At 45.8% G+C, this 23,751-nt stretch overlaps 1 protein-coding gene across 4 annotated transcripts in view; it reads right to left on the reverse strand.

The window, feature by feature from the left end:
* Positions 1-23,751, reverse strand: part of MAP3K4 (mitogen-activated protein kinase kinase kinase 4) — a 158,530-nt gene that overhangs the window by 67,589 nt on the left and 67,190 nt on the right. For all 4 annotated transcript variants that reach the window (XM_021086227.1, XM_021086224.1, XM_021086234.1 and 1 more), the window contains exon 2: positions 3,961-4,151. In XM_021086227.1, the coding sequence (XP_020941886.1) occupies positions 3,961-4,151 (191 nt within the window). The remainder of the gene's footprint in view (positions 1-3,960; positions 4,152-23,751) is intronic.

Genomic DNA, 23,751 nt, shown 5'->3' on the forward strand with positions numbered 1-23,751 from the left:
AAACTAATAAAAGCAAAGTGTGTTCCTGAGTTCTGTGAGCAGTTCTCTCACAAGAGCCAACAATTTATAGCCAGCTGTTCAGAAGGGTGACCGGTAATGAATTTCCAATTACAAAAAATAAGTCTATATTCACAGTAGTTGTTTATTCTCAGCCCACGGTAATAAGAATATTTAAAGAATCATTTCCATATAATCAGCTCATGCCAATGGCTAATCACTCAAGAAAACCGTGCTGATGGTCACTCCTGCCTCCTTGCAACACAAAGTGCCCTCGGCTACCCCGTGTGTCCTTCTCCCCCTGGGGACGCCTCCATCTAATAGGAAGAGGAGCTGGACAATGCCATGACACTGGGACTCTGCAGATTCCCGAGGGCCCTGTGTAGCCGAAAGAATGCAACAGAAGGGATGCTATGGGGACTTCCCGGGCTAATCGTAAGAAGCCTTACAAATTCCGCCTTGATCTCGAAACACACGCTCTTCTTCTGAGAGGAAGACTAGCTGCCATTTAGTAGTCCAGTTACCTGGGGATCAGGATGCTGTGAAGAAGCCCAGCATAGCCATGTGGAAGGCCACACGGAACCAAAACCATGCCAGACAGCTCTTCGCTCAGGGGCCAGAGTCAGGGAGGGAGCCACCCAGGACACTGACGACCAGCAGGCACCAGACACAGGGGCCCAGGCAAGGTATGACAACACCTCCAGCCAACTGAGCCATTTCAGCAAAGGCTCCAGACATCCTGGGCAGAGACAAACCGTGCTCTGCCTGAACGCCTGACCCACAAACCTGTGAGCACAATAAAATGGAGCTCTTTCATAAGGCGACTGAGTTTGGAGCCATTTGTTACACAGCAATAGATAAGCAGGAAAATGCAAATATAATTGGTGACACTGATTAAAAAGATGAGTTCAGAGTTCCCGTCATGGCTCAGTGGTTAGCGAACCCAGCTAGCATCCATGAGGACACAGGTTCAATCCCTGGCCTTGCTCAGTGAGTTAAAGATTCAGCATTGCCGTGAGCTGTGGTGTAGGTCGCAGACGTGGCTTGGATCCCGCGTTGCTGTGGCTGTGGTGTAGGCTGGTGGCTGTAGCTCCGATTAGACCCCTGGCCTGGGAACCTCCATGTGCCACAGAAGCGGCCCTAGAAAAGGCAAAAAGACAAAAAAAAAAAAAAAAAAAAAAAAAGATGAGTCCAACTCTGACAGCAGTTCTCGAGTGAAGAGTGACTCGGGGAGCCTTCACTTGCTGCAGTGAGAAAGAAAGAATGCCCCACTTCATGTTTCCTTAGGCAACTTTTAAAATAAATCTGACCCATCTAATGAATTCTAAGATGCTCCTGAAAACATTGAGAGACCCACATACATTATGCACCACAGACTCCTTTGAAATACTGGTCTCCCCGACTCAGCCTTCAGGTCACAGCACAAATGTCACTCCCCAAGCCCTCTGGTGGGCACCGCAGCGGCCTCCAGGCTCTACAGCTGTTTCTCTGCGTGACTCCTTCCAGAGATGAGCCACATGCCACGCAGTCGCCCGAGGGGCCGTCCACGTAAAGGAGGAGCCAGGCACTGTGCCCAGGTAAGTGCAGGACAACCGCCAGCCACTCCCGGGCAAAGGCGGCGATGCGCCATCAACACGGAGAGCACAGGCTCGTCTCCGACAGAGGAAGACAGTGAATGACACAAGGAGCCGGTTATAAAATAGTAAAGATTGTACAGTATGTATACGACAACACAGATGCACACAAGCAGAGACCACAGGCAAAGGAGCGGAAAGGCGTTATTTCTACCTACGGGGTTTATAGGTATGTTTATTTTTTTTTTTTTGGTCAGTACTTTCTAAATTCCCTTCAACAAACATATGGAAGAAAGTCGGTTATCAAGAACTCTGGTGTCCCGGGCCTGCTATCAGAGAGCGACAAGTCAGAAGGCTCACGAGCCTTTGCTTCTTCACCTGAAAAACGACCCTAATTCGAGCGGTCTGAGATCTGTTCCAGAGTTAAATTCTACAACTTTACCAAATGAACCCCGAAAGCGGGTGTTCCCCTCCTTCTGTCTCTGCCCCGGCCCAGCAGGACAGCAGGAGCTCAAGCATCCAGCGACTGGTTTTCTGATGGTCACCTCAGGTACTGCCTGCACATGAGCTCCGCCCCTGCCACCTGCTCCAGGAAAAAAGTCCAGATGGAGGACCAGGAGAACCAGTTCTGGGAAGAGTCCTGCCACTGCATCAAGCCTTCTGGCCTTAAGAAGTTGCTTTAAAACCCCGGGCCTCACTGTCTCAATCTATGAAATGGGGCGGGGGGGGGGGTGTCCTGTGTTCTCGACCCCTGCTCTGAACAGTATGAAGCAGCAGGAAGAGAAAGCAGGTGAGCTACTGGCATAGCTGCTTCACCACCATGAAGCAGGTGGCTATGGACTACCCTCCATTCGGCAGATGCAGCTTCACTGACACTATTTCATATACGGGACTTCAGGAGGCATGTGAGAAATGTCTTTGAGAAAATGGGTACGGAGTTCCCGTCATGGCTCAGTGGTTAGCGAACCCAGCTAGCATCCATAAGGACACAGGTTCAATCCCTGGCCTCGCTCAGTGAGTTAAAGATCCAGCGTTGCTGTGGCTGTGGTGTAGGCCGCTGGCTTCAGCTCCAGTTGGACCCCTAGCCTGGGAAACCCCATGTGCTACAGCTGTGGCCCCGAAAAGACCAAAAAAAAAAAAAAAAAGCGTGCACAAGAGAGAGAGAAAATGGGTAAAGATAATACTCCCTAATAGAAAACTGCTACTTTCCAAAAGGGGTAAACAGAGCCCGCAGGTTAACAACCTACTAAGAATAAAGTTTTAGAAGAAAATTAAAACGTCATCTCCCCCGTGGGAAAGAAGACTCTACTGCTCAGGAGTCCCTCCGTGGATCAGATGTCAGGCGAGCAAGCACAAAAAAGTCCATTTCCCGCCTCCTCCTTCCCTTCTGAGGGCTCTGACAGGGACACGGAACAAACAGCCGATAGGAGATGGATGTGCAGAAGCAACTGCGGGCCAGGGAACCCGGCCAACCAGAGGGGGAGCAGGGGCTCCAGAGAGGCCGCCGCGCCGGAGGCCAGCGACGAGGGGCAGTTTCTCAGGGGAGATGCAGGACGAAAGCCCTGCCCCTACGGTAACAGGGAGAGGAACTCCAGCAAGCCCTGAGATCAGGGTTAGGAGAAGCGGTTGGCGGAAATCAGCAGAGAGTCTGAAACCATCAGGCCTCGGGGACCGGAGGCTCTGTGCCAGAAGGCAGGCGACGAAGCAGCAGGTCAGGTCAGGTCGGCGTGACTGCGTTCATCTTCCTCGGAAGAGAAGAGCTGAGACGCGCGAGGAGGAGAGTTGGAAGGACGACACAGACCCACCCTCGGCTTCCCGGAGAGGAGCCGAGCGCTTGGCCTTTGGGATTCCAGGTTCCGTCCGCGGTTAGAAGGTGGGACAGCGCCCAGGCACTGAGCTTGGTGACAGTGGGGCCCTGCCCACTGAGGGTGGCACCACGGTCTCCACGGATCTCAGGCCGCCCAGGGAATCCTGGGCAGGAATCCCCAGGCCCAGCCTCTCCCAAACTGCCAAATACATCACGTCTGGAAGACACAATCCAGAAGTTTCAGCCAAAGAGACTCAAATAAAAGAGGGCCTAGAGGAGCACCTGGCTCATCCCCGCGCGGCTGCTTCCGAGTCCTAAAGGCACGCCGATGCCTCTCACGCCGACTCTGACAATCACTCGGGACAAACCTTTCCACCTCCGCAGGATCACTGTCTCTTAATTAAAAAACGTTTGCTAACGGTAATAATTCAAGAATTTAAATGCGGCATAAAATCCGATTTGTAAAAAGGAGCCACTGGCCTTCCTGTGGAAAGCCCCTCCCAGTGGTCACATGCTCCGTGCAGACCGTGTGCCAACCGGGCCACGTGCGCTCGTGTGCCCCCTGCCAAGTCCGAGACTCACCTTTGAGGCCAGCTCGACCGGCGGGCCTCCCCAGGCTGTTCCTCTGGAGCTTGGCTGACATGCGCTTCATCTGGCGGGGCGTGCTGGGCGGGGAGGAGCCGTAGAAGGGCTCCGGGTTGGTCTCATCTGCGAAGTCCTCGGGATCAGACTCCGAAGTCTCTCGAGCAGCATCTCCCAACGCGCGCTCTTGCCTACGGAAGCCAAGAAGCGGAGAACCATTCAGGAGCACGCAAGGTGGATTCAAACTGGAGCGACCTCGAGTGTCTCTGAACAACTCGCCGTGGCTGTGTCCCCTCCTCAGCCCTGGAGTCCTTCTCCTCTGTTTCACCTGCGGAAACTCACGAGGAGACCTCCTCTCACCCAAACCCGCTCTCTCAACCAACACCACGGACGCGGAGCACCACGGGGAGAAGCGAGCCCGGTTTCTGCTGTTTAGAGAGGTCTTGCTGACATAAATGAAGTTAAAACAAACACAGATCAAGGGGAAAAGAGCAAAGGACCAGAAGATGCAAACCAGTCAGAGCTAAGCATCCTTGGACTCCCTGTGGCCAAGGGGGTTAAGGATCCCGCGCTGTCACTGCAGTGGCTCGGGCTGCTGCTGCGGTGTGGGTTTGACCCCTGGCCTGGGATCTCCCACATGCCGTGGGTGCAGCCAAAAAAGGAGAAAAAGAGCTAAGTGTCACCTGTGTGCTGGTCGGTGACAAGCTCAACTGCGGAGGAGGGAGGTTCTGCCCTGACTTCAGAGCCCAGCTCCTCTCGGTTTGTAAAGCACCCAGAGAACAGAAAGCAGGACCTGAGCGGCTGCGGCAAGGGCCCCGTGCTGCTGATGAACACCAGGGGGCAGTGCTCAGGCGGGCTGCAGGTAGGACGGGTGCTGTGGCAGAGGAAAAGGGGTGAGTTTCTTGTCTCCAAAGTGCAATTCCTCACTGACCTGGCCCTCTGGAAACGCTCCTTCCCAAATCTCTGATAATATTCCTATTTTGATAAAGTTTCATTTTTTGCAAAGCTAACCAAATTTAATGATACAAACTGAGAACAAACACAATTCCAAACAAACTAGATGGAATCAATGATGAAGTTTCTCTCAAACAGGCACCCTTACAGTCTAGCCCATCCTGAATATTCTTTATAAACTATATTTCATCTTTTACAAATATAACTCCAAACTAGATCCAAAATCAACCACTTTTCTCTCCGGCAATTTATACATCCTGTTACAAAATCAAAGCCATTTTGAAATCATGAGGGAAGATGAAATCCGTGATACCGCTATTGCTGAAATGGACTGACAAAAATTCGGAGAATACGCTATCTTTCAAAAACTAAAGATGCTGTGGCATTATTCAAATTCACAGTACCGAACTCTTTAAACAATTCCTGCAACAGGTCAAAATCTGGTGTTTTAACCAGCAGGACTACTCTAGATACTGTGAGCATACATGCCCCTCACACATACAGAAAAATCAAGAGAAAGAGCCCAGGGATGACTCAAGCGGAAGCCGCAGAGATGAAAAACATACCTGAAGTGAAGAAAACTCGGGAAGGGAATAAAGCAGATTAGACACAACAGAAGAAAAGATCGGTGAACTTGAGGAGGTAGCAACAGAAACTACCCAAAGTTCATCAGAGAGAAAAAGAGAAAGGAAAAGCACCAGCCATCTGTGGGTCAGCGTCGGGCAGTGTGATACATGTGTTCCCTCCTGGAGTCCAAAATCAGAAAAGGGAAGAACGGGAAAAAAAAAAAAAAAATCTCTCAGAGTTCCCGTCGTGGCGCAATGGTTAACAAATCCGACTAGGAACCATGAGGTTGCGGGTTCAGTCCCTGCCCTTGCTCAGTGGGTTAACGATCGGGCGTTGCCGTGAGCTGTGGTATAGGTTGCAGATGTGGCTCGGATCCTGCGTTGCTGTGGCTCTGGCGTAGGCTGGCAGCTGCAGCTCCGATTTGACCCCTAGCCTGGGAACCTCCATATGCCGCGGAAGCGGCCCAAAGAAATAGCAAAAAGACAAAAATAAATAAATAAATAAATAAATAATAAGGTAGATAGCTGAGGACTCCCATCCTCAGCATCTCATAAAGAAGCTAAAAAAAAAAAAAAAAAAAAAAAAAAAAAATCTCTCAAGAAGTAAGTCCTGAAAACTTTCCAGATTTGAAGAAAACCAGAAGCAGAAAAGATTTGAAAAGCTCAGCAAACGCCAAAGAGAACAACTAAGAAAACTCCCACTCTGGTTATGCATATCATAACCAAATTGCTAAAAACCAGTGATGAAGAGAAAAATCTTAAAAGCAGCCAGAGAAAAACAACCTAGTTTGGAAGCTTTGGTTAAGAAACTTTACATAATGAGGGTGAGAAGGGAATGAGAGCAAAAGTTAATTCCTTTTTTTTTTTTTTCTTTTTAAAAAAACACTAGACACAAAATCTAGGAAAATAAATACGAGTGGTAAGTTCAAAAGAACTTGCATCATTTCAATTAACTAACCAAAAGCACCCAAAACCTCATGTTGTATTAGCTCATGTGAATGAGCTCATGTGGTCAGCTGACTGGGTCAGAACGTTGCCATGGATACCAATTATTTTGGATGAGGAAAGCATACAAGATCTACATCAGCTGCCCTGAAACACTGGCTGTACTCGTTTAAAAACCTACGAATGTGAGATGTCTTTCTGGTACTAAATCTCTGACAGTCACATAAAACAATGCTGCATTCTTCAAGCTAAAACTCTGCTGAAGTACCATGCACTTGACACAGACCCGGATCTAAGAGAAGTATGTCTTGAATGCAACCCAAGGTGGTCTGGTATCGTTTTTAAATAAAATATGGGGAAGACCAAAACTCAAGTAACTTGGGGTTAAATAGTTCTGCTCTGACATAGTAGGTAAACCACACGGTGCCTGAAATAGCTCATCTATAAAGTGATGAAGTTGGATTAGATGAACTCAAAAACATCTGTGGTTTTGCAGAAGCCCTTTAAAAAAAAATTAACTTCATTAAAAGTTCTTTAGCAAAGTCCTTAGTCCTTAAACAGAAAATTAACTTCCTTAAAAGTGCTCCAGCCAAGTCCTCAGACATAATGTATATCATTCGAGGCGAGCACAGGGCTCACCTGGGTGAAATTCTCTCCCCCCTTCCCCTCCCCACTGACTATTCTCCAGTAAGTGAGCATTTAAGGGCACTTCTGTGGGAAAGGCAGCGGGTAGGCAGAGGGCCTGGATGGTCTCGGTTTCTTCTTTAAAGAACTTGTACAGTTTGCTTGGCCTGCAGCGTAAAATAAAAGGAGCTGAGTTTCAGGCGGCACGGTCAGTTTGTACTGCAAGCACTGATGAACAGCTATAGCTAATCTTCAGCATCCGCCTGTAGTTAAACCGCCAGGTGAGCTGTTATCAACTCTCAAGTTTATCCAACATTCCCGCTATGTAACTCTTGCATCGATTCAGAGCACAGAGTCTTTGCAAACCTAGCAAGTCTTCGTTATATTTTAGTACAGACACTCAGACTTTAACTAAAATTCACGTTGTAGGAGTGTCCGTCGTGGCGCAGTGGTTAACAAATTTGACTAGGAACCATGAGGTTGTGGGTTCCATCCCTGGCCTTGCTCAGTGGGTTAAGGATCCGGCGTTGCTCTGAGCTGTGGTGTAGGTCACAGACACAGCTAGGATCCCACATTGCTGTGGCTCTGGCAATAGGCCAGCAGCTACAGCTCCGATTCAACCCCTAGCCTGGGAACCTCCATATGCTGCGGGAGGGGTCCTAGAAAAGGCAAAAAGACAAAAGATAAAATAAAATTCATGTTGTAAACAAAAGTAAGTATTTTAAAACAAATTTCCTATGGAAATGAACAAGAAACTATCCCCTGAACGAGACCTAAAGCTCTATGAGGGCAGGCACCTCATCTCTATTCTTTAGCCCAGTTTCTCTAGTGTCTAGAACAGTGCCTGGTACAGATTACGTGCCCAACAACTCTCTGCTGCATAAATGATTTGCGAGGTAATAATTTTACCTCTGATACTTTAGACTTCAATCATCATCTAAATTTATTTAAATATCACATTTAATCATTTGAAAATATACATTTTTAAAGCCTACAAGAATTAAAAATTGTTGAATTCTTACATTAATGTTGTTTAAGTGATACTGTAACCCCAGGTACCAAGATGATCCACTGACCAAAACAACAGAAATGAGTATAAAGAATCAGAATAACCTGGGCTGAAATCCTGACATCCGCACATTCATGAGTAAGAATGCAAGCTTTAATCACATGTTACATTCCCGGGAGTTCCCGCTATGGCTCAGTGGTAACAAACCCTACAAGTATCCATGAGGACGGGGGTTCGATCCCTGGCCTCAAGCTCAGTGGGTTAAGGATCTGGCGTTGCCATGAGCTATGATGTAGGTCGTAACACGGCTCAGATTCCACGTTGCTGTAGCTGTGGTGTAGGACAGGGGAGGTAACTCCAATTAAACCCCTAGCCCGGGAACTTCCATATGCTGCAGGTGCAGCCCTAAAAAGCAAAAAAAAAAAAAAAAAAATTATGTTCGCTTACAAACACCTTCATTTATTGGAAGGCTTCTTATCCAGTATCACTGAGACTTGCGGTCAGCCAATAAATTTTTTAAACATGTATTAAAGGTATTAAAAATGAGACACACTAGAGTTCCCACTGTGGCTCAGTGGGTTAAGAATCCAACTGCAGCAGCTCAGGTTGCTGCAGGGGCAGGGGTTCGATCCCTTGCCTATTGCAGTGGGTTAAAGGTGCTGCGTTGTTGCAGCTACAGCTCGGATTCAATCCATATGCCACTGAAGCAGCCATTAAAAAAAAAAAAAAAAAAAAAAAAGCGAGACATGCAAACAAAAATTTGAAACATCTGTGGTGGCCATTACTTTGTGGCCTTACATGAACTTGGCCTTCCAGTATCCACATCCCTGTATAATCACCTCCTCTGAATGTGGGGTGACCCTGTGACCTGTTTCAACCAAGAGAATATAACAAAAGTGACTCTGGGCCAGTTCCGGGCCTAGACGTTAAGAAGGCCACCTAGCACTCCAGCGGAAGGTAGCCACCATGTGAGAAATGCAACTACCCCAAGACTGCTGTGGCCCTCGAAGCCTAAGCAGCCAGGTGGAGAGGCTGCACGAAGGAGACCTCACCAGTGCCAAGTCCTGCCAAGCTCCCGTCCCCGCGGACGGCCAGTGCCAACTTGCCAGCCTGGGAGGGAGGCTATTTTGGAACTTCCAGCTGTCCCTGAGCCCAAGCCAACACCATGAGAAATAGAAGACCCACTCAATACCATAACAGACAATAAATGGTTTTTATTTTAAGCCATTAAGCTTTGGTATGGTTTTTTAAATTATAATAGATAACTGACAAACACACCAAACTTAAACTTTAAGCCCAGGAACAGGTGTGAATCCTTACTCCACTGATGAGGCCACAGCCGCGTCTTTTATTGTGGGTCCCTGAGAGAAGTCACGAGTCAGCTTTGCCACATGTACCACAACCAAAGTGTAGCATCTGCCATCTCCACTCTCTCTTTAAAGAGAAATGGAACATGAATTTAAATATTTTTGTGGGGTAATTTTTCTGGATGCCCATGATTTTTCTTCTTAAGCTTCAACAGTTCTCTCCTACCCTGAATTTGCTGGCTATTTTCTTGTTGTGATCTTGAGACTTTTCAAAGAAGCATTCCAAATTAGTTTATACAGAAACTACAATTCTCTTTTGCATTCACATCTCAAATTAGTTTATACAGAACTACAATTCTCTTTTGCATTCACATCTCAAATTAGTTTATACAGAAACTACAATACTCTTTTGCATTCGCATCTCACACATCTGTATAATAGTTTACTAAATTATGCAATTACAGTTTAAATGTATAAAGACCTAAAAAGATTTAGGAACAAAACCAGAAACTCCTGATAAGTATACAGTTCAGCTGGTGGGAACAGAAAATCACAGACGTCCCAGAGAGTAGCCTATTAGTCACAAGCATTCAAGATGCTGTGAGCATCAGCTGACATGTTTTACAGCAGAGGCGCGTAGGGCTCTGCAGGGGAAAGGGTTAGCTAGATGAGGAGATAAGGCCTGCCTGGCTTAGATCCTCTAGAAGTCTTTGATTTCACTCACAGATTGATACAAGGTATCCTCTATCAGTCTTGAGGTAAGTACAACAAAAGAAAACACAGGAAAGAAAACATACACACACATATATATATGTATGAAGAAAAATTACCCCATATGGATAAACTTTACTCATCACTGGAAATAAAATTATAAGCTGTTTAAACAAATATTTTCAGATGAAGGTTTTCAGAAAATAAACTCATAAAATCATATAAAATAGTTTTCCATTTATGAAACTAATTTTTATTTATTTTTTCTCTCTAGGGCCACACCTGCAGCACAGGGAAGCTCCCAGGTTAGGGGTCAAATCAGAGCTACAGCTGCCGGCCTACACCACAGCCACAGCGCCAGATTCGAGCCTCATCCACAACATACACCACAGCTCAAGGGAACGCTGGATCCTTAACCCACTGATCGAGGCCAGGGATCAAACCCACATCCTCATGGATACTAGTCGAGTTCCTCCACCCTGAGCCACAACAGGAAACTCCCCCACGTCATTCTTAGAAATCAACTTAAGACCATTTTCTGTAGGAAACAGATGAGCCGTCTGAATCTCCTTAACTCAAGTTATCGCTCTTCTAATTTAAAAACTTTAAGTGGTTAACTATAAATATGTCCTATAACCACACATTACATTCAAAAGATGAACTCCATCTGTAGATGGGATCAATGGAGGAAATACAAGCATATGAGACACTCTCCCAGGGTTTTCAGCGAAGAAAAACAGAGAAGTGCGAAAGGCAGTTAGGACAACTTGGACATGAAATCTCTCACCCCTGCTTTGACATTAGCACAGAAAGAGTTCTTCTGTCTTGGTTAGCAATACCATGCTCCAGCAAAAGAACCAGGACCTCCCGGAGAAAGGGCTGACTCCAGGACTGGGGAAAGGAAGATATGATACAAGTCTGGAGCATCTTCTACCTTAGCAAAGGAGAAAGTGTTCAAACACCAGAAAAACCAACGGAAGCAGTTAAAAGAACAACTGAAAGAGCTCCCACTGGCCAAAACTGGAACAACCTGAGCACCAACATGAATGACCAACTGCTGGATTATAGCCAGGAATCCATGAGTCCTTACTGATAGAAATAATTACTATGTAAATAGAAGAATAAACAAATCCGTGCAGGAAAAAAGCCACATATTTTCTGCAGCCAAGTGCTCAAGCTTAACAGCATGGGGCCTAAGTCATGACGAGAGCAGGTGCTCCGACGGGGTGAGAATAGCACCTCCCCTCTGCGGCCCTCCTCCCCAAACCCAGAACGCCCATCAAACCGGGGTTAAAAACACCAAACTCAGTCCAAGGAACAGTGTAAAGACCCGACTCCTCGCAACGGTTCAAGTCGCATCACAATCACAGTGTGAGAAATGACACAGCCGAGAGATGGCGAAGGAGACACGGTAACTAAATACAAGGTGGGGTCCTGGATGGGATCTGGGCAGGAAAGGAGTAGCAGACAGAAAGAATGAAATCAGAACAGAGTTTAGCAAATAACACCGTGCCACTGGCTCATTAATTGTGACAAATGTCCACGACCTGACAACCGGAGAAACTGGGCACGGGATGCGTGGAAATTCTCTGCACTCTCTGCAACTGTCTCTAAATCTAAACTATTCTAAAATTAAAAATTTAAAAATTAATTTAAGGACATTACATGGAACAGTTTCACGACAATGCTGAAGAAATCGGCTGTTCGTGTATAGGTATAAAAGACTCAGAGCCAGGACTAAATGAAAAATAACATTAATTATAAAAGTAAGCCATTCGGAATCAATATAACCAGTGACTGCGGTGGTAAAAAAAATTTTTTTAATTGGTAGGTGAGGAAGTGCCATTTAAAACAGTGACTTCCAAAACTGGACTATGCATCAGATTTCTACTTTTAATTTACACAAGCTATACAATTTGTTACACAGTAATAAACAATTTTCATTTTAGCAAGGTAACTGCTACCTAACATACTGAATACCAACCATCTGCCGGGTACTATCCCCTAAATAAATAGCCCGCATAATCTCATTTAATCCTTGACAAGAGTTTCATGGCACCATTTGAGGAATGGACACTTTGCCCAGAGGCCCATTCCTGTTGAGTATGAGAATCATCAGACCTCACAACCAAATACCTCTCGCATACCCGGCACTCGATTAGGACCCCACAAACGCTGTGCCAGCTACTCTCCCCAACAGCCCTGCAAACACCATCACAATCCTAATGTTGCAGAATAAGAACAACAGTTGCAAAGGCAGCTTGTCTGCTCACTGCAGAGTTTCTGGGCAGAACTGCAGCTCTGCTCCAGTCCCAGGACTCTCCGAGCCGCGTGCCGGTCTCACTCCCAGGTCACTGGATGCCCACCCTGGCAGGAGCAGGGCATTACTTCCCCTGCAGAATGAGGCCCCTCTCGGCTGGAGAAAAAGCCTGGGGACAGTTCAGGACAGAGCCCTCTGGCCAGTTCTCAGGCTCCCAACCTTGCTGAAGCCTTTCAGCCACTCTGTCTCCTCAATGAGTCTCAAGGCGAGCCTGGGCAGACAAAGCAGAGCCACAATTTAAATGAGAAAAAAAAGGCGAGAATTTGGCTTGGCCTGTTTATTTCTGCCTATCAAACTAAAGGTGCACCTCCACTCGGCTCTCCTGCAGGCAGCTACCTCGCTCTCACAGCAAGCGTGAGAAGGACCCTCCCTGCCTTCCCCCAGCACCGAGGCCCCCTTCCTCTCCCAGGGGCCCCGTGGATCAGGCTGCTGCTTCCACGTCATGGAAACCTGTGCACGTTTATGAGTAAAAAAGAGGGTAAAACGAACTCCTGGTGGGACAGAAAAACAAGCCTTTGCATCAGAGACCAGCTACTTAGAATCAACACCAATTAACGCGGCCTGAGAAAGGGATTTCACATTAAGATGGGGGATGAACAATATAAAGCTTGTGAATGTATGTTATTCATTTCTGGTCGTTTCTTAGCTCTCTGGGCGAGTGATTACAATTGAAAGCACACATTCACGTTTCCGCGTGCGCGCGCGTGCACGTGCGCGCGTGTGTGTCAACGCCCCCAGCAGCTCCTTCGCAACATCACCGCCACCGTCACTCATTCACCAGCAGCCCCACCGGAGGGCGCCGGGCCAGGAGGTGAGCAAACACCACTGAACAAGGGATCGCCACTCTGGCCCTCCGGAACCTTCACTCCACGGACAGAACCAGCTATTCAGCGCACACGGGCAGCCAGAACTGGGCGCGGCGCAGCTCTGCCCAGCGCCGCGGAGCAGGGCACACAGCACACCAGCAGCGGGTCTAAGAGGAGCCGGGGGTGAGGAGGAAGGCATCTCCAAAGGCGGCTTCAAGGGCCCCTGGACAGCTCGGGAAGGCACCAACCCGAAGAGGGAGGGAAAGGCCCTCGGATTAGCCTGGTCCCTCATCCTAACCGGGCGCCGGGGCTGCCCCGCGGGGGGGGGGCGGGGGGGCATGAGCGATTCCAGGTCCTTCCCGCGCCTCACCCCGGCAGACGGGCCCACAGATAAACACAGCCTCCTAACACTACGTCGACGTTTTCACACACAAGGCTTCTCAATCATTCAATCTTTTTCTATTTTTTCTTTTTAGAGCCGCACCTGCAGTATATGGAAGTTCCCAGGCGAGGTCTCGAACTGGAGCTACAGTTGCAGGCCTCTGCCACAGCCACAGCACCCTAGGGTCCGGGGAACCAAGCCGTGCCTACGACCTACATCGCAGCTCACAGCAACGCCGGCCCACTGAGGAGGGCCAGGGATCAAACCCGCATCCTCATGGATACTAGTCGTGTTCACTACCGCTGAGCCACAGTGGGAACTCCCTCACCTATTCACTCAAAGTCAACCTAAACAGCTATTCTGTATGTACTATTCCAACGAGCAAGACCAATTCACCTGGCAGGAGCCAAGAGAGAGAAAAAAGAAAGAACTGTTCACTGAGACGAACAAAGCCTTTAGGAATTATGAAATCCCCCTAAATGACGAGTCAACATCTAAGAAATAAAACACTACTCGCTATCAAAGATGTGATTAAAGACACACACACAAAAGCTGTCTCATGAAAAATAAAGTTTTCTTCTAATTAAAAACTGCGTAAATAGGGAGGATTTTAATAGATCTTAAAAAAATTAGGAAATAAAGCTCCTATTTTTATAGTTTTCTTCACTGAACATAATTGGTAACTGTGGCTGAATACATAGGCTAAATTTACTGGAAATTTACTGGAAACGCGGGGCCTGAAGTCCTGTGTATTCCAAATATAAACACCACTTACAGTGTCAGAAAATAAATACCTCACAGTATATAATTAAATGCAACATGTACAAAATATAGGAAATGCAACAAAATAAAGTATCAAAACTCTATTACTTTATATCTCAATCATAGGGACTATAAGTCCCCTGCAGCTGAATGAAAATTTTAACCATGTGCATTTTTAGTCACGAGTCCATAGTTTTACCAGGTTCTCAAATGTACTCCATGACCCCAAAGGGTGAAGACACTGACCTAACAATGCCTACCACGCATTTTGGAGGCCTCCCTTCAAAGTCCCTCGGCCTGCCGTAGGCTAGACAGACCCTCCAAGGACGAAGGTGCAGGTGCAGAACTAATTCCTACCCGGGCCACAAGGAGGCTTCCACACTAGGCAAGAACAACCCCCTCCCGACCACATACACTTGCTTTGCACAAAACTGACTTTGATGTCACATAAATGTCAAGAAGTTAACCAAATAAGACCGCAATTTTCCATCTTTTGTGATCCTCTGTTGTTTTATGTTTAGAATGACACTGTCCTCCATGCTCCCTGTAAAAGCGGTTAATTAAAATAAATTAACACTGGAGTTCCCTAGTGGCCTAGCAGTGGAAGATTTAGTGTTGTCACTCCTGTGGCTAAGGTTCAATTCCTGACCCAAGAACTTCCACATGCCACAGGTGTGGCAAAAAAAAAAAAAAAAAAAAAAAGAAAGAAATTAATATTTAATCTCATAACACAGGTAATTTAGGAGTAATTAGAAAAATCCTTAAATGGGTCATAATCAAGGCTACAACTTAATACAATAAAAGCAAAGGCCTTTGGGGAAAAAAATTTTAAGCAAACATGGAACACAATGGTTTTGGTGAATGAGAGAAAAAGAGAGTGTTTCATATAATGCAATACTAGAGATGTGAAAGCCGAAGAAAAACATCACAAGAATAAAGTTATTTCTAAGACTGACATACCAGGGTAGAAACAACGGGAAAACAAGAGATGTAAGTGGTGATTTTTCTGTGATAGTTTTGTGTTTATCTTTCTTGGGGCTCACTGAATTGTTTAAATCTATGAATTCATCAAGTGTGAGACACTTACAGCCATTATTTCTCAAACTATGAGTTTCAGCTTCCCTCCTTGCTTTTCTTCTTTCAGCAACTTCAGGGACAAATATGCTGTGTGCTTGGTATTCCCCCTTGTCACTGATGCACGGGTGCTCTGGGTATTTGCCCTGGTCTACGACTGTACTACATTCTGCATAGATTCTCTTGCTCTGTTCACTAGTCCAAAATTTTTTCCTACAGTGTCTACTCTGTTGATCATCTCAGCTGGTATATTTGTCATTTCAGACATTGTATTTTTCATCTTCAGAAGTTCCATCTGGGGCTTTTTTTATATCTTTTATTTTTCTTCAATGTTCACGTTCTCCTTTAAATACCTGAACATAATTCAACACTAAAAAGACAATAACCCAATTAAAAATGGAGGAAGGATTTGAAATAGACACTTCACCAGAGACGATTACAAACGGTCAAAAGGGCCTGAAAAGATGCTCACCCCACGACCTCCCAGAACCATGAGACAGCACTTCATACCCATTAGGATGGTTATAATCAAAAAGTCCAAAATAACAAGCATGGCAGGATGAGAAGAAATCAGGACTCTCAGACACTGCTGGTGGGAACGTCAGACGGTGCAGCCATGGTGGGAAACCTACGATCCGGCAATTAGGGTCTGAGGTATGCACGTGAGGAAAATGAAAACGCATGTCCACACAAACACTTGTATAAACACTTGGATGTTTATAGCAGCATTGCTCATAACGTGTACCAAGGGAGGAACGGACAAGCAAAACGTCACCTATGCATTTAATGGAACATTATTCAGCCAAATAAAGGAACGAAGGACTGATACACAGTACAACACGGATGAAACTTGCAAACATCAAGCTAAATGAAGTCCGTCAGTGATGAAAGGCCACATAGTATATGATTCCATTTATATAACATGTTCGGAATAGACAAACATACAGAGACAGAAAGTAGATTACTGATGCTTTAGGACTAGGAAGGATGGGGATTGGGAGGGGGCAATAGCTAAAGGGTACAGGGTTTCCTTTGAGGTGATAAAAATGTTTTAACACTGACCTGGTGAGGACTGCACTGAAACAACGGATCTGGCCACTTTAAATGGGCGAATTGTATGGTATATGAATTATATGCCAATGAGGTTATTTTACTTCTTTTTTTCTTCCCTTTTTTTTGGGGGGGGGGACAACACCTCAGACATGAAACAGGGACCTCCTGGTTTGCAGAAAGCTATTTCAAAAACATAAGTACAGGCCTCTTATACTTCTGTTATTCTCTATGTAAATTACAATTTCATTAGAGTACTTTTGAGAGCCTAGACATGGAATGCTTAAGAATTCAAATATATGTACTTTTCTTTCTTTTGTTTTTTTTTTTTTTTTTTTTTTTTTTGCTTTTTAGGGCCACACCTGCAGCATATGGAAGTTCCCAAGCTAGGGATCAAACTGGAGCTGCAGCTGCTGGCCTACACCACAGCCACAGGAATGCCGGATCCAAGCTGAGTCTGCGACCTACATCATAGCTCACAGCAACGCTGGATCTTGATCAGGCCTGGATCGAGCCTGAATCCTCATGAATAGCAGCCAGGTTTGTAACCTGCTGTGCAAACAAGAGGAACTCCGGCAAATATATACACTTTAAAATCAGTACAAGCTTTAAGTGACATAATACAAAAAAAGCGCTATCTCCCTTGTTAATGTCTTAAAGAAATTGTCAACAGTAACAAACCTGGGAAGCTGTATGTTACTAATCTCTTCGTAACAAAATTAACTCATTTTAATCACTTACTATTCAAATTCTCAAAAATTAATTTCAGAAAGCACCAGCAAATGAGGAGGACTCAAAAGAAAGGCGATCCGATTTCTACTAAAACAAGGAGAAACAGGGATCTTGTGACAATTTCTACATCAACTCTCACTCAGCGTCTCCAAGAGAGGAGCTCTGCCAGAGGTGAGGTACCTAAGAGGGGAGCTCTCACCCAGGGAAGCAAAGAGGAGCAGAGGTCTTGCATGAGGAGCCTAAGAGAAAGGACACACCTTTGTCTTGTATTAATTCACTAATTCTCAAAAAATGAGACCATACGGAGAATACAAAGGAAGAGGTGCCGAGAACCGGTGAAACTACTAGATCCTGTCAGTGTTAATTACATTAACTCTTACTCACTCCACCAGCAGATACTCCCGTCAGGACAGGAAAGGACAGGGACTGGGACCCAGGTGATTCAAAACAGGCTATTTATCGATGACCAAAAACCAGGAGGAGGCCTTCGATCGGACCATGAGGACACACGCAGGGACCGGCCGCGGCTCCTGGGAGCATCTCCCTAGAACCTTCTTCCCTTGCCCGGAACCAATCAGAGGGTCCCAAAGCGCCCCTCATACAGAGAGCAAAACAACGCAAGGCTCGGGGGGCTGGGACGGGAAATCAGTGGGCATGGTGCAAGAGAACAGGGTCCCCAACAGGCCCGAGACGCAGGAATATAAGGAGAGACCCAGCTGCAGCGGGGGCCAGTGCCCACCCAGGGCAGCCAGCTCTCTCTGAGGGCATAAATACAACCTGCTGTACGAGCTCCCTTCGTGGCTCAGCGGTTAACGAACCCGACGGGGATTGGTGAGAACTCGGGCTTGAACCCTGGCCTGGCCCAGTGGGTTGGGGATCTGGCGTTGCTGTGAGTTGTGGTGTAGGCTGGCAGCTGCATTGCCGGTTCGACCCCTAACCTGGGAACCTGCATGAGCCGCAGGTACACACACAAGAACGACTTGCTGTACACTGCTAAGTGACTCTGGATTGTGACCTCCGAGGCAATCGGCAGGAGGGGTTCTCGCTGGGGGCAACTGAAGGTTCGAGGGCAAATCCCCCTCAACCCAGAACAGCTCCTGTCCTGAGCTGCCTGCTCCGGCGGGGAGAGAAGGCCTGCCTCCATCCTTGTGCGATGAAGCCCATTGGCTCTACCCCAGCACCGCCATGGCGCTTCTCCGGCTGCGCCTCCAAATCCTTGTTATGTGCAGGCAGCAACTGAGCGCCGAGCACAGGAACCTGACACTTGTTTCAGTGTCTTCCATGAGCATGGCTACTAGAACAAGGTTTACAGCGATGTAAAAATACATAAAACCCGTATTATAGCTCTTTGATAGCCTAGAGTATACGTAAGCTATGGTATTGTCCCATAAAATATCATAGAAAAAGGTATTTACGGTATTTTTCCAGAAAACAGCTCTGAAATCATTTTCTGTTAAAAGTACATGTGTGGGACATGTTGGACATGTAAAATTACATGTGTTAGACATGCTCTAAAGAAATGGAAGAAAATTTAAAAGAATCAACCATGTAAACATTTAAAACTTCAATATATAAAAAAAATTGTCCTTAATATATAAAAGACTCATTAAAACGGGCAAGAAAAACCCTACGATACCTACAAGAAAATAAGCAAAGACTACAAAACGATAATTCATAAAATAATTTAAGTAGCAATAAAACATGAAAATAGCTCCACCTATGCTAGTAACCAGATGCTTAAAATGAAAACAAGATAGCCCTTTCCGGGCTATTAAATTAGCAAACGCTTTTCATAAAACTCAAAGCTTGAAAGCTAGTAAAGTAAGCACTATTTGCGGCCTATACAATTGTATGATCTTTCCAGAAGAAAATGTTTAACAAAATTCTTAAATGTGTCAAACTCCTTTTATTTTAATTTTTAAAAATTTTATTGGAGTATAGCTGACTTACAATGTTGTATTAGTTCCAAGTGTACAACACAGTGAATCAGTTATGCATACACTATCAAGTATTTTCCTATCCTATACAATAGGTTCCTGATAATTATCTATTTTATACAGCAGTGTGTACACGTTATTCCCACTGTCAAACTCCTGTCAGATTCTACGTTCTGGAAATGACTGCAAAGAGCAGACAGAGTTGACTACCAGCAGGTTCCCTGCAGTGCTACGTGGAACAGGAAGAAACTGGTAATAACGTAAATAGTTTAGGGTATAAACATAAAATGGAATATGATAGAGCCATTTTCATTTGGTTTTGTGTCTTTTTTTTAACCACACCCACAGCATGTGGAAGTTCCTGGGCCAGGGATTGAACCCATGGCACAGCAGCAACCCAAGCCACTGCCGTGACAATGCTGGATCCTTAACCCGTTGCTGTACCACAAGAGAACTCTCATAGAGCCATTTTTAAATGATGTTTGACTATTTTTACGAACATGGCAAACACTCACAATATGCTCAGTAAATCACGCCCACCTCGGCCTAAAGAGACCGCTTCCCCACCCCTGTATAATGTACTTAGCAATCACTCATTCTTGCGATATCTCACTGCTGTAAGAAGCTATTATTAACTCATCCACCACATCCTCTCACCTTCTGCCTAAGGAGATGGCACATGAACTAGAGGACCACAGACTCTGACGCGTAAGGAAGGAGTGAGTCCTGACTCCACGTATTCTGAACAGAGCTCTCACAGACTCACTTTCCTCACCTGAAAAATGTACATCTATTTCACAAGTTCACTGTAATCGTGCCGTAAAACGTGTTATCCTCCTTGAATGATGGCACTCAGTCTGGCCCAGACCGTGAATTCACTTTATCTCTTCTCCTTAACGAGATTACAGACTCCTTGAAGACAGGGCACGGTTAAATTATCCTTCTATATAATGAAAGGAGTCTGCGCCTAGGGGAGTAGGCGAACATTCCGAAGATAACTGCCACTGAAACGCGTGCGGAGCAGAGAGCAAGTGCAGCTGCTCACCAGGGGCCCACCTACTCAAAGGCAAGAAGCCCAGAGAGAAGCTGCCCTGTTCAGGAACTAGAAAGATGCTCCGTGTGGATGGAAACTCCATATTCTCAGAGGCAGGGGCTTCAGCAGGTCCGTGTTCCTGGACCCCAAGCTTCAAGGAGTCTCAAATTTAGCTACCACCGAGTGGCAAAGCTGGGTAAGACACACAGGAAGGGCTCCTCACAAAATGACTTCAGCTGAAATGCAGGGCCTCCCTCATTCTAGCTCATTCTGAGGGTGGGGAGATCTCCGACTCGAAAGCTCCCTGGACCTAAGCAGAGCCCGTATCTAGTCTACCCACCCCTGGAGCCCCGTGGGCTTGGCCTACACTGCCTGACCCGTGGGAGGCACTCGGCACACGCCTGAGTCCTCCGTGGAAATCAGTAAATGGAGCAGGGGCTGCGGGTGTGATGGGACGAGGCCGTGAGCCGCTGCTGACCCGCGGTCGGCACAGTCGGGGCTGAGGTTTAAATTCCACGCCCTGCCTGTGTGGTGACCCCACCTCGATCCTCACACACCCCTCTGTTTTCTGTCGGTCACACCTGGTTATTCCCAGAGCGGAGCCCAGGAAAACTGCAAGGCTTCTTTTACAAAGTATAAGCTCAGTTCTGGGGTCGAAACTTCATGGCAAAGGTGTGATGTTTCCAGAAGTTTTTTCCCCCAATTTACTTCTGACTTCCTACTTCTTCAGATACGTGAGTGTAAGCAAACGGTTTCTAAATTAGTTTATTTTGCTTCAAGACATGCTCTCCAAAACTGCGTGTGTGATGGGGAGGAGGAATGAGAGGCAGCCAACACCGGGCTGCCTCCATCTCACTTTGCCAAGTACAGATGCTGAAAACACGTAAAACCTACTGCCCGCACCATCCCCAAACACCCAACAATTTAACCCTGGAAGGTCCGTTTAACTTTATAGAAAAACATCGCCACTGCCATTTCATCCAGTCACTGCAGGCTGGTGACTTCGGCACCTGTTTGGGAACCTCTCAAAAGGAGTCCATCTGATGACACTGCCGGAGAAACGTTCCTGCAAAGCGTCCTGCTTGGAAGGTCTTCCTAAGCCCCCCTTTTCTGAGCTGACCAGAACAGGGAGAGAGCTCAGCTACAGGAGGCGCGGATGCAGGTTTGCTGCCTTCTCTGCATCTCTAACTCCGGTCGCCGCACTCATACCTCTCCCGGGGTCCCCTCCATCCGTCCACTCTCCCCAGCAGCACTTCTGCAATGACTCACCAACGCAGGGTCCGAGCAAAGCACCAGACGCACGAGTTCTCACCCTGTGAGATCCTTAAGGCTCCAAGGATCATCCGCCCCCAACACCCTGGCACTAAGGGGCACAAAAGGCACAACTAAAGGCACACTGAAGGGCAACCTCAGAGTCTTCGGTGAACTCCAAGTCCAAAGTTCCAGCCCGGAGATCTCAAGGTTGCTTAAAATGCTTTCTATCAGATACCTACAGGTAACAGGGCTAAGTTCTTTCACAAACTCTCCAAATAACGAAACTGTTCCTCTTTGAGTATTAACAGGTTTAATATACAAGTGTAATGTATCACTAATCACATAAGTGAGATTCAACCCCAGGGTTAATAATAATGTCACGTTTATCTGCTCGACTTAAAAGACAACAAGGAGCAGGTGGTCACAGTTACCTTAGACGGGCGAAGGAAATGCAGTGGCTGAAAAGGGCTTTTATTTAAAGTGAAGTTTGTTCATTTGTTTGGCTGCACCCCAAGGCATGAGGAAGTTCCTGGATCAGGGATCGAACCGGTGTCAGAGCTGCAACCCAAGCCACAGCAGTGACAACACCAGATTCTTAACCTGCTAAGCCACCAGGGAACTCCTAAAGTGAATTTTTAAAGGCTGCCTGTTTGAGGAAAAAAAGAAAAATACACAGTTTTAAACTAATCTAAAAGTTTTTCAAGGGGTAAAATAGAGATAATTTCTAATCAAATGTTACATGCTACTTGAAACTATTCACTATGCAACTGCTTTAAGAAATATTGTTAGAACAGGTCTAATGAACCAAAAAATATTTTAAGGATACAGTCTTGTGAGGATCCAATACAGCTGCACAGAAATTATTCATTCAACTACCAAAGAGATCACAGACATTTCATGTGGTACACCTCGACTAGGCAATTCAGGGGTAAGATAACGTCTAAAGTGACAGTTATGACCCTCAGTAGCTCACAGTTAGGAGAAGAAGAAAGATATAGGAACAGTTTTAAAACACAATAAAAAGAAATATAAGTAACTAATTGACATAAGACAGCTTTCAACCTCACAAGTCATCAAAACGCAGGCAAAGAGTTAAAAATTATCATTGTAATGACAAGCATAAACTCACACATTCCTTAAGAAAACTGGCACAGATTTTCTGATGAGCACTTGGCAGTATAAATGAAAGATCTTTACATGCTCCAGAAGATGAACGCGACCCAGGTGTCCACAGACAGATGAAGGGATAAACAAAATGTGGCATATACACACAGAGGAATATTATTCAACCTTAAAAAGGAAATTATGACAGCCACCACGACATGGCTGAGGGTTGAGGACATTACGCTAAGTGAAGGACATCTGTCATAAGGAGGCAAACACTGTACAATCCCACTTACACGAGGGACCTATAATGGGTAAATTCATAGGGACTAGAAAGTAGTTCAGATGGAGGCTACAGGGGGTCAGGGAGAGAGGGTGGGGTTCCTTAACGGGCACAGAGTCTCGGTTTTGCAAGATGAAGAGGTCTGGAGACCTGCCACTCAACAGTGTGGATGGGTGAACTTAAACACTACTGAGCTGAACACTTAAAAATGACCACAATGGTGAAAAAGAAAAAACAAAACCCTAAGTGAATAAAATACACGGAGGTGCATTTACAGAATGAAATATTTTACAGCAACCAGAATAAAAGAACCACTAAAGCCCAAAACACCACTGGTGGATCTCATGAACATGGAGCTGCGTGAAAGATGTAAAGTATCATTACATGTCAGGGTGATGGGGGGGTAGGACCGTCTCTAGGATGCCCCTCGTGTCCTCTTTCTTCGCATCAGTGATCTTTACCAAAGTTCATCCGCTTTTGGACAAGTTATCACGTTCCACAGTTCACGTACACATCTGAACACACACAGATGTCTGCGTTCAATTACACAATAATATTACACAAAAATTAAAAATAAAAAAACTTGAGGGAACCTACCAGGTCCCACCTAATTGGTCAACTGGCCTCGCTTTCTCTTTCATCTCTGTATTATCAAATTCTGTCAAAAGCCTTTACAGCGACCTCTATTATACATGTAATTCAATATATAAAAGTCTGTACTTAAAGAATAACAGATTAAAGCTAAAACATATATATGCACACTCTTTAATATCACCATTATATTTCCAGAATTTTATTCTAATAAAACATCGTGGATACACGTAAAGACTGACCTAAGAAGAATGCTCACAATGTTGTTTGTAATAGCAAAAGAAAGGGAAACACCCTAAAAGTCCAACAAAGGACTGGGTGAATTAATTAGGATTACAAATAGCTTC

This window comes from Sus scrofa, chromosome 1, assembly GCF_000003025.6.
Source record: "Sus scrofa isolate TJ Tabasco breed Duroc chromosome 1, Sscrofa11.1, whole genome shotgun sequence".
Lineage (NCBI taxonomy): Eukaryota > Metazoa > Chordata > Mammalia > Artiodactyla > Suidae > Sus > Sus scrofa.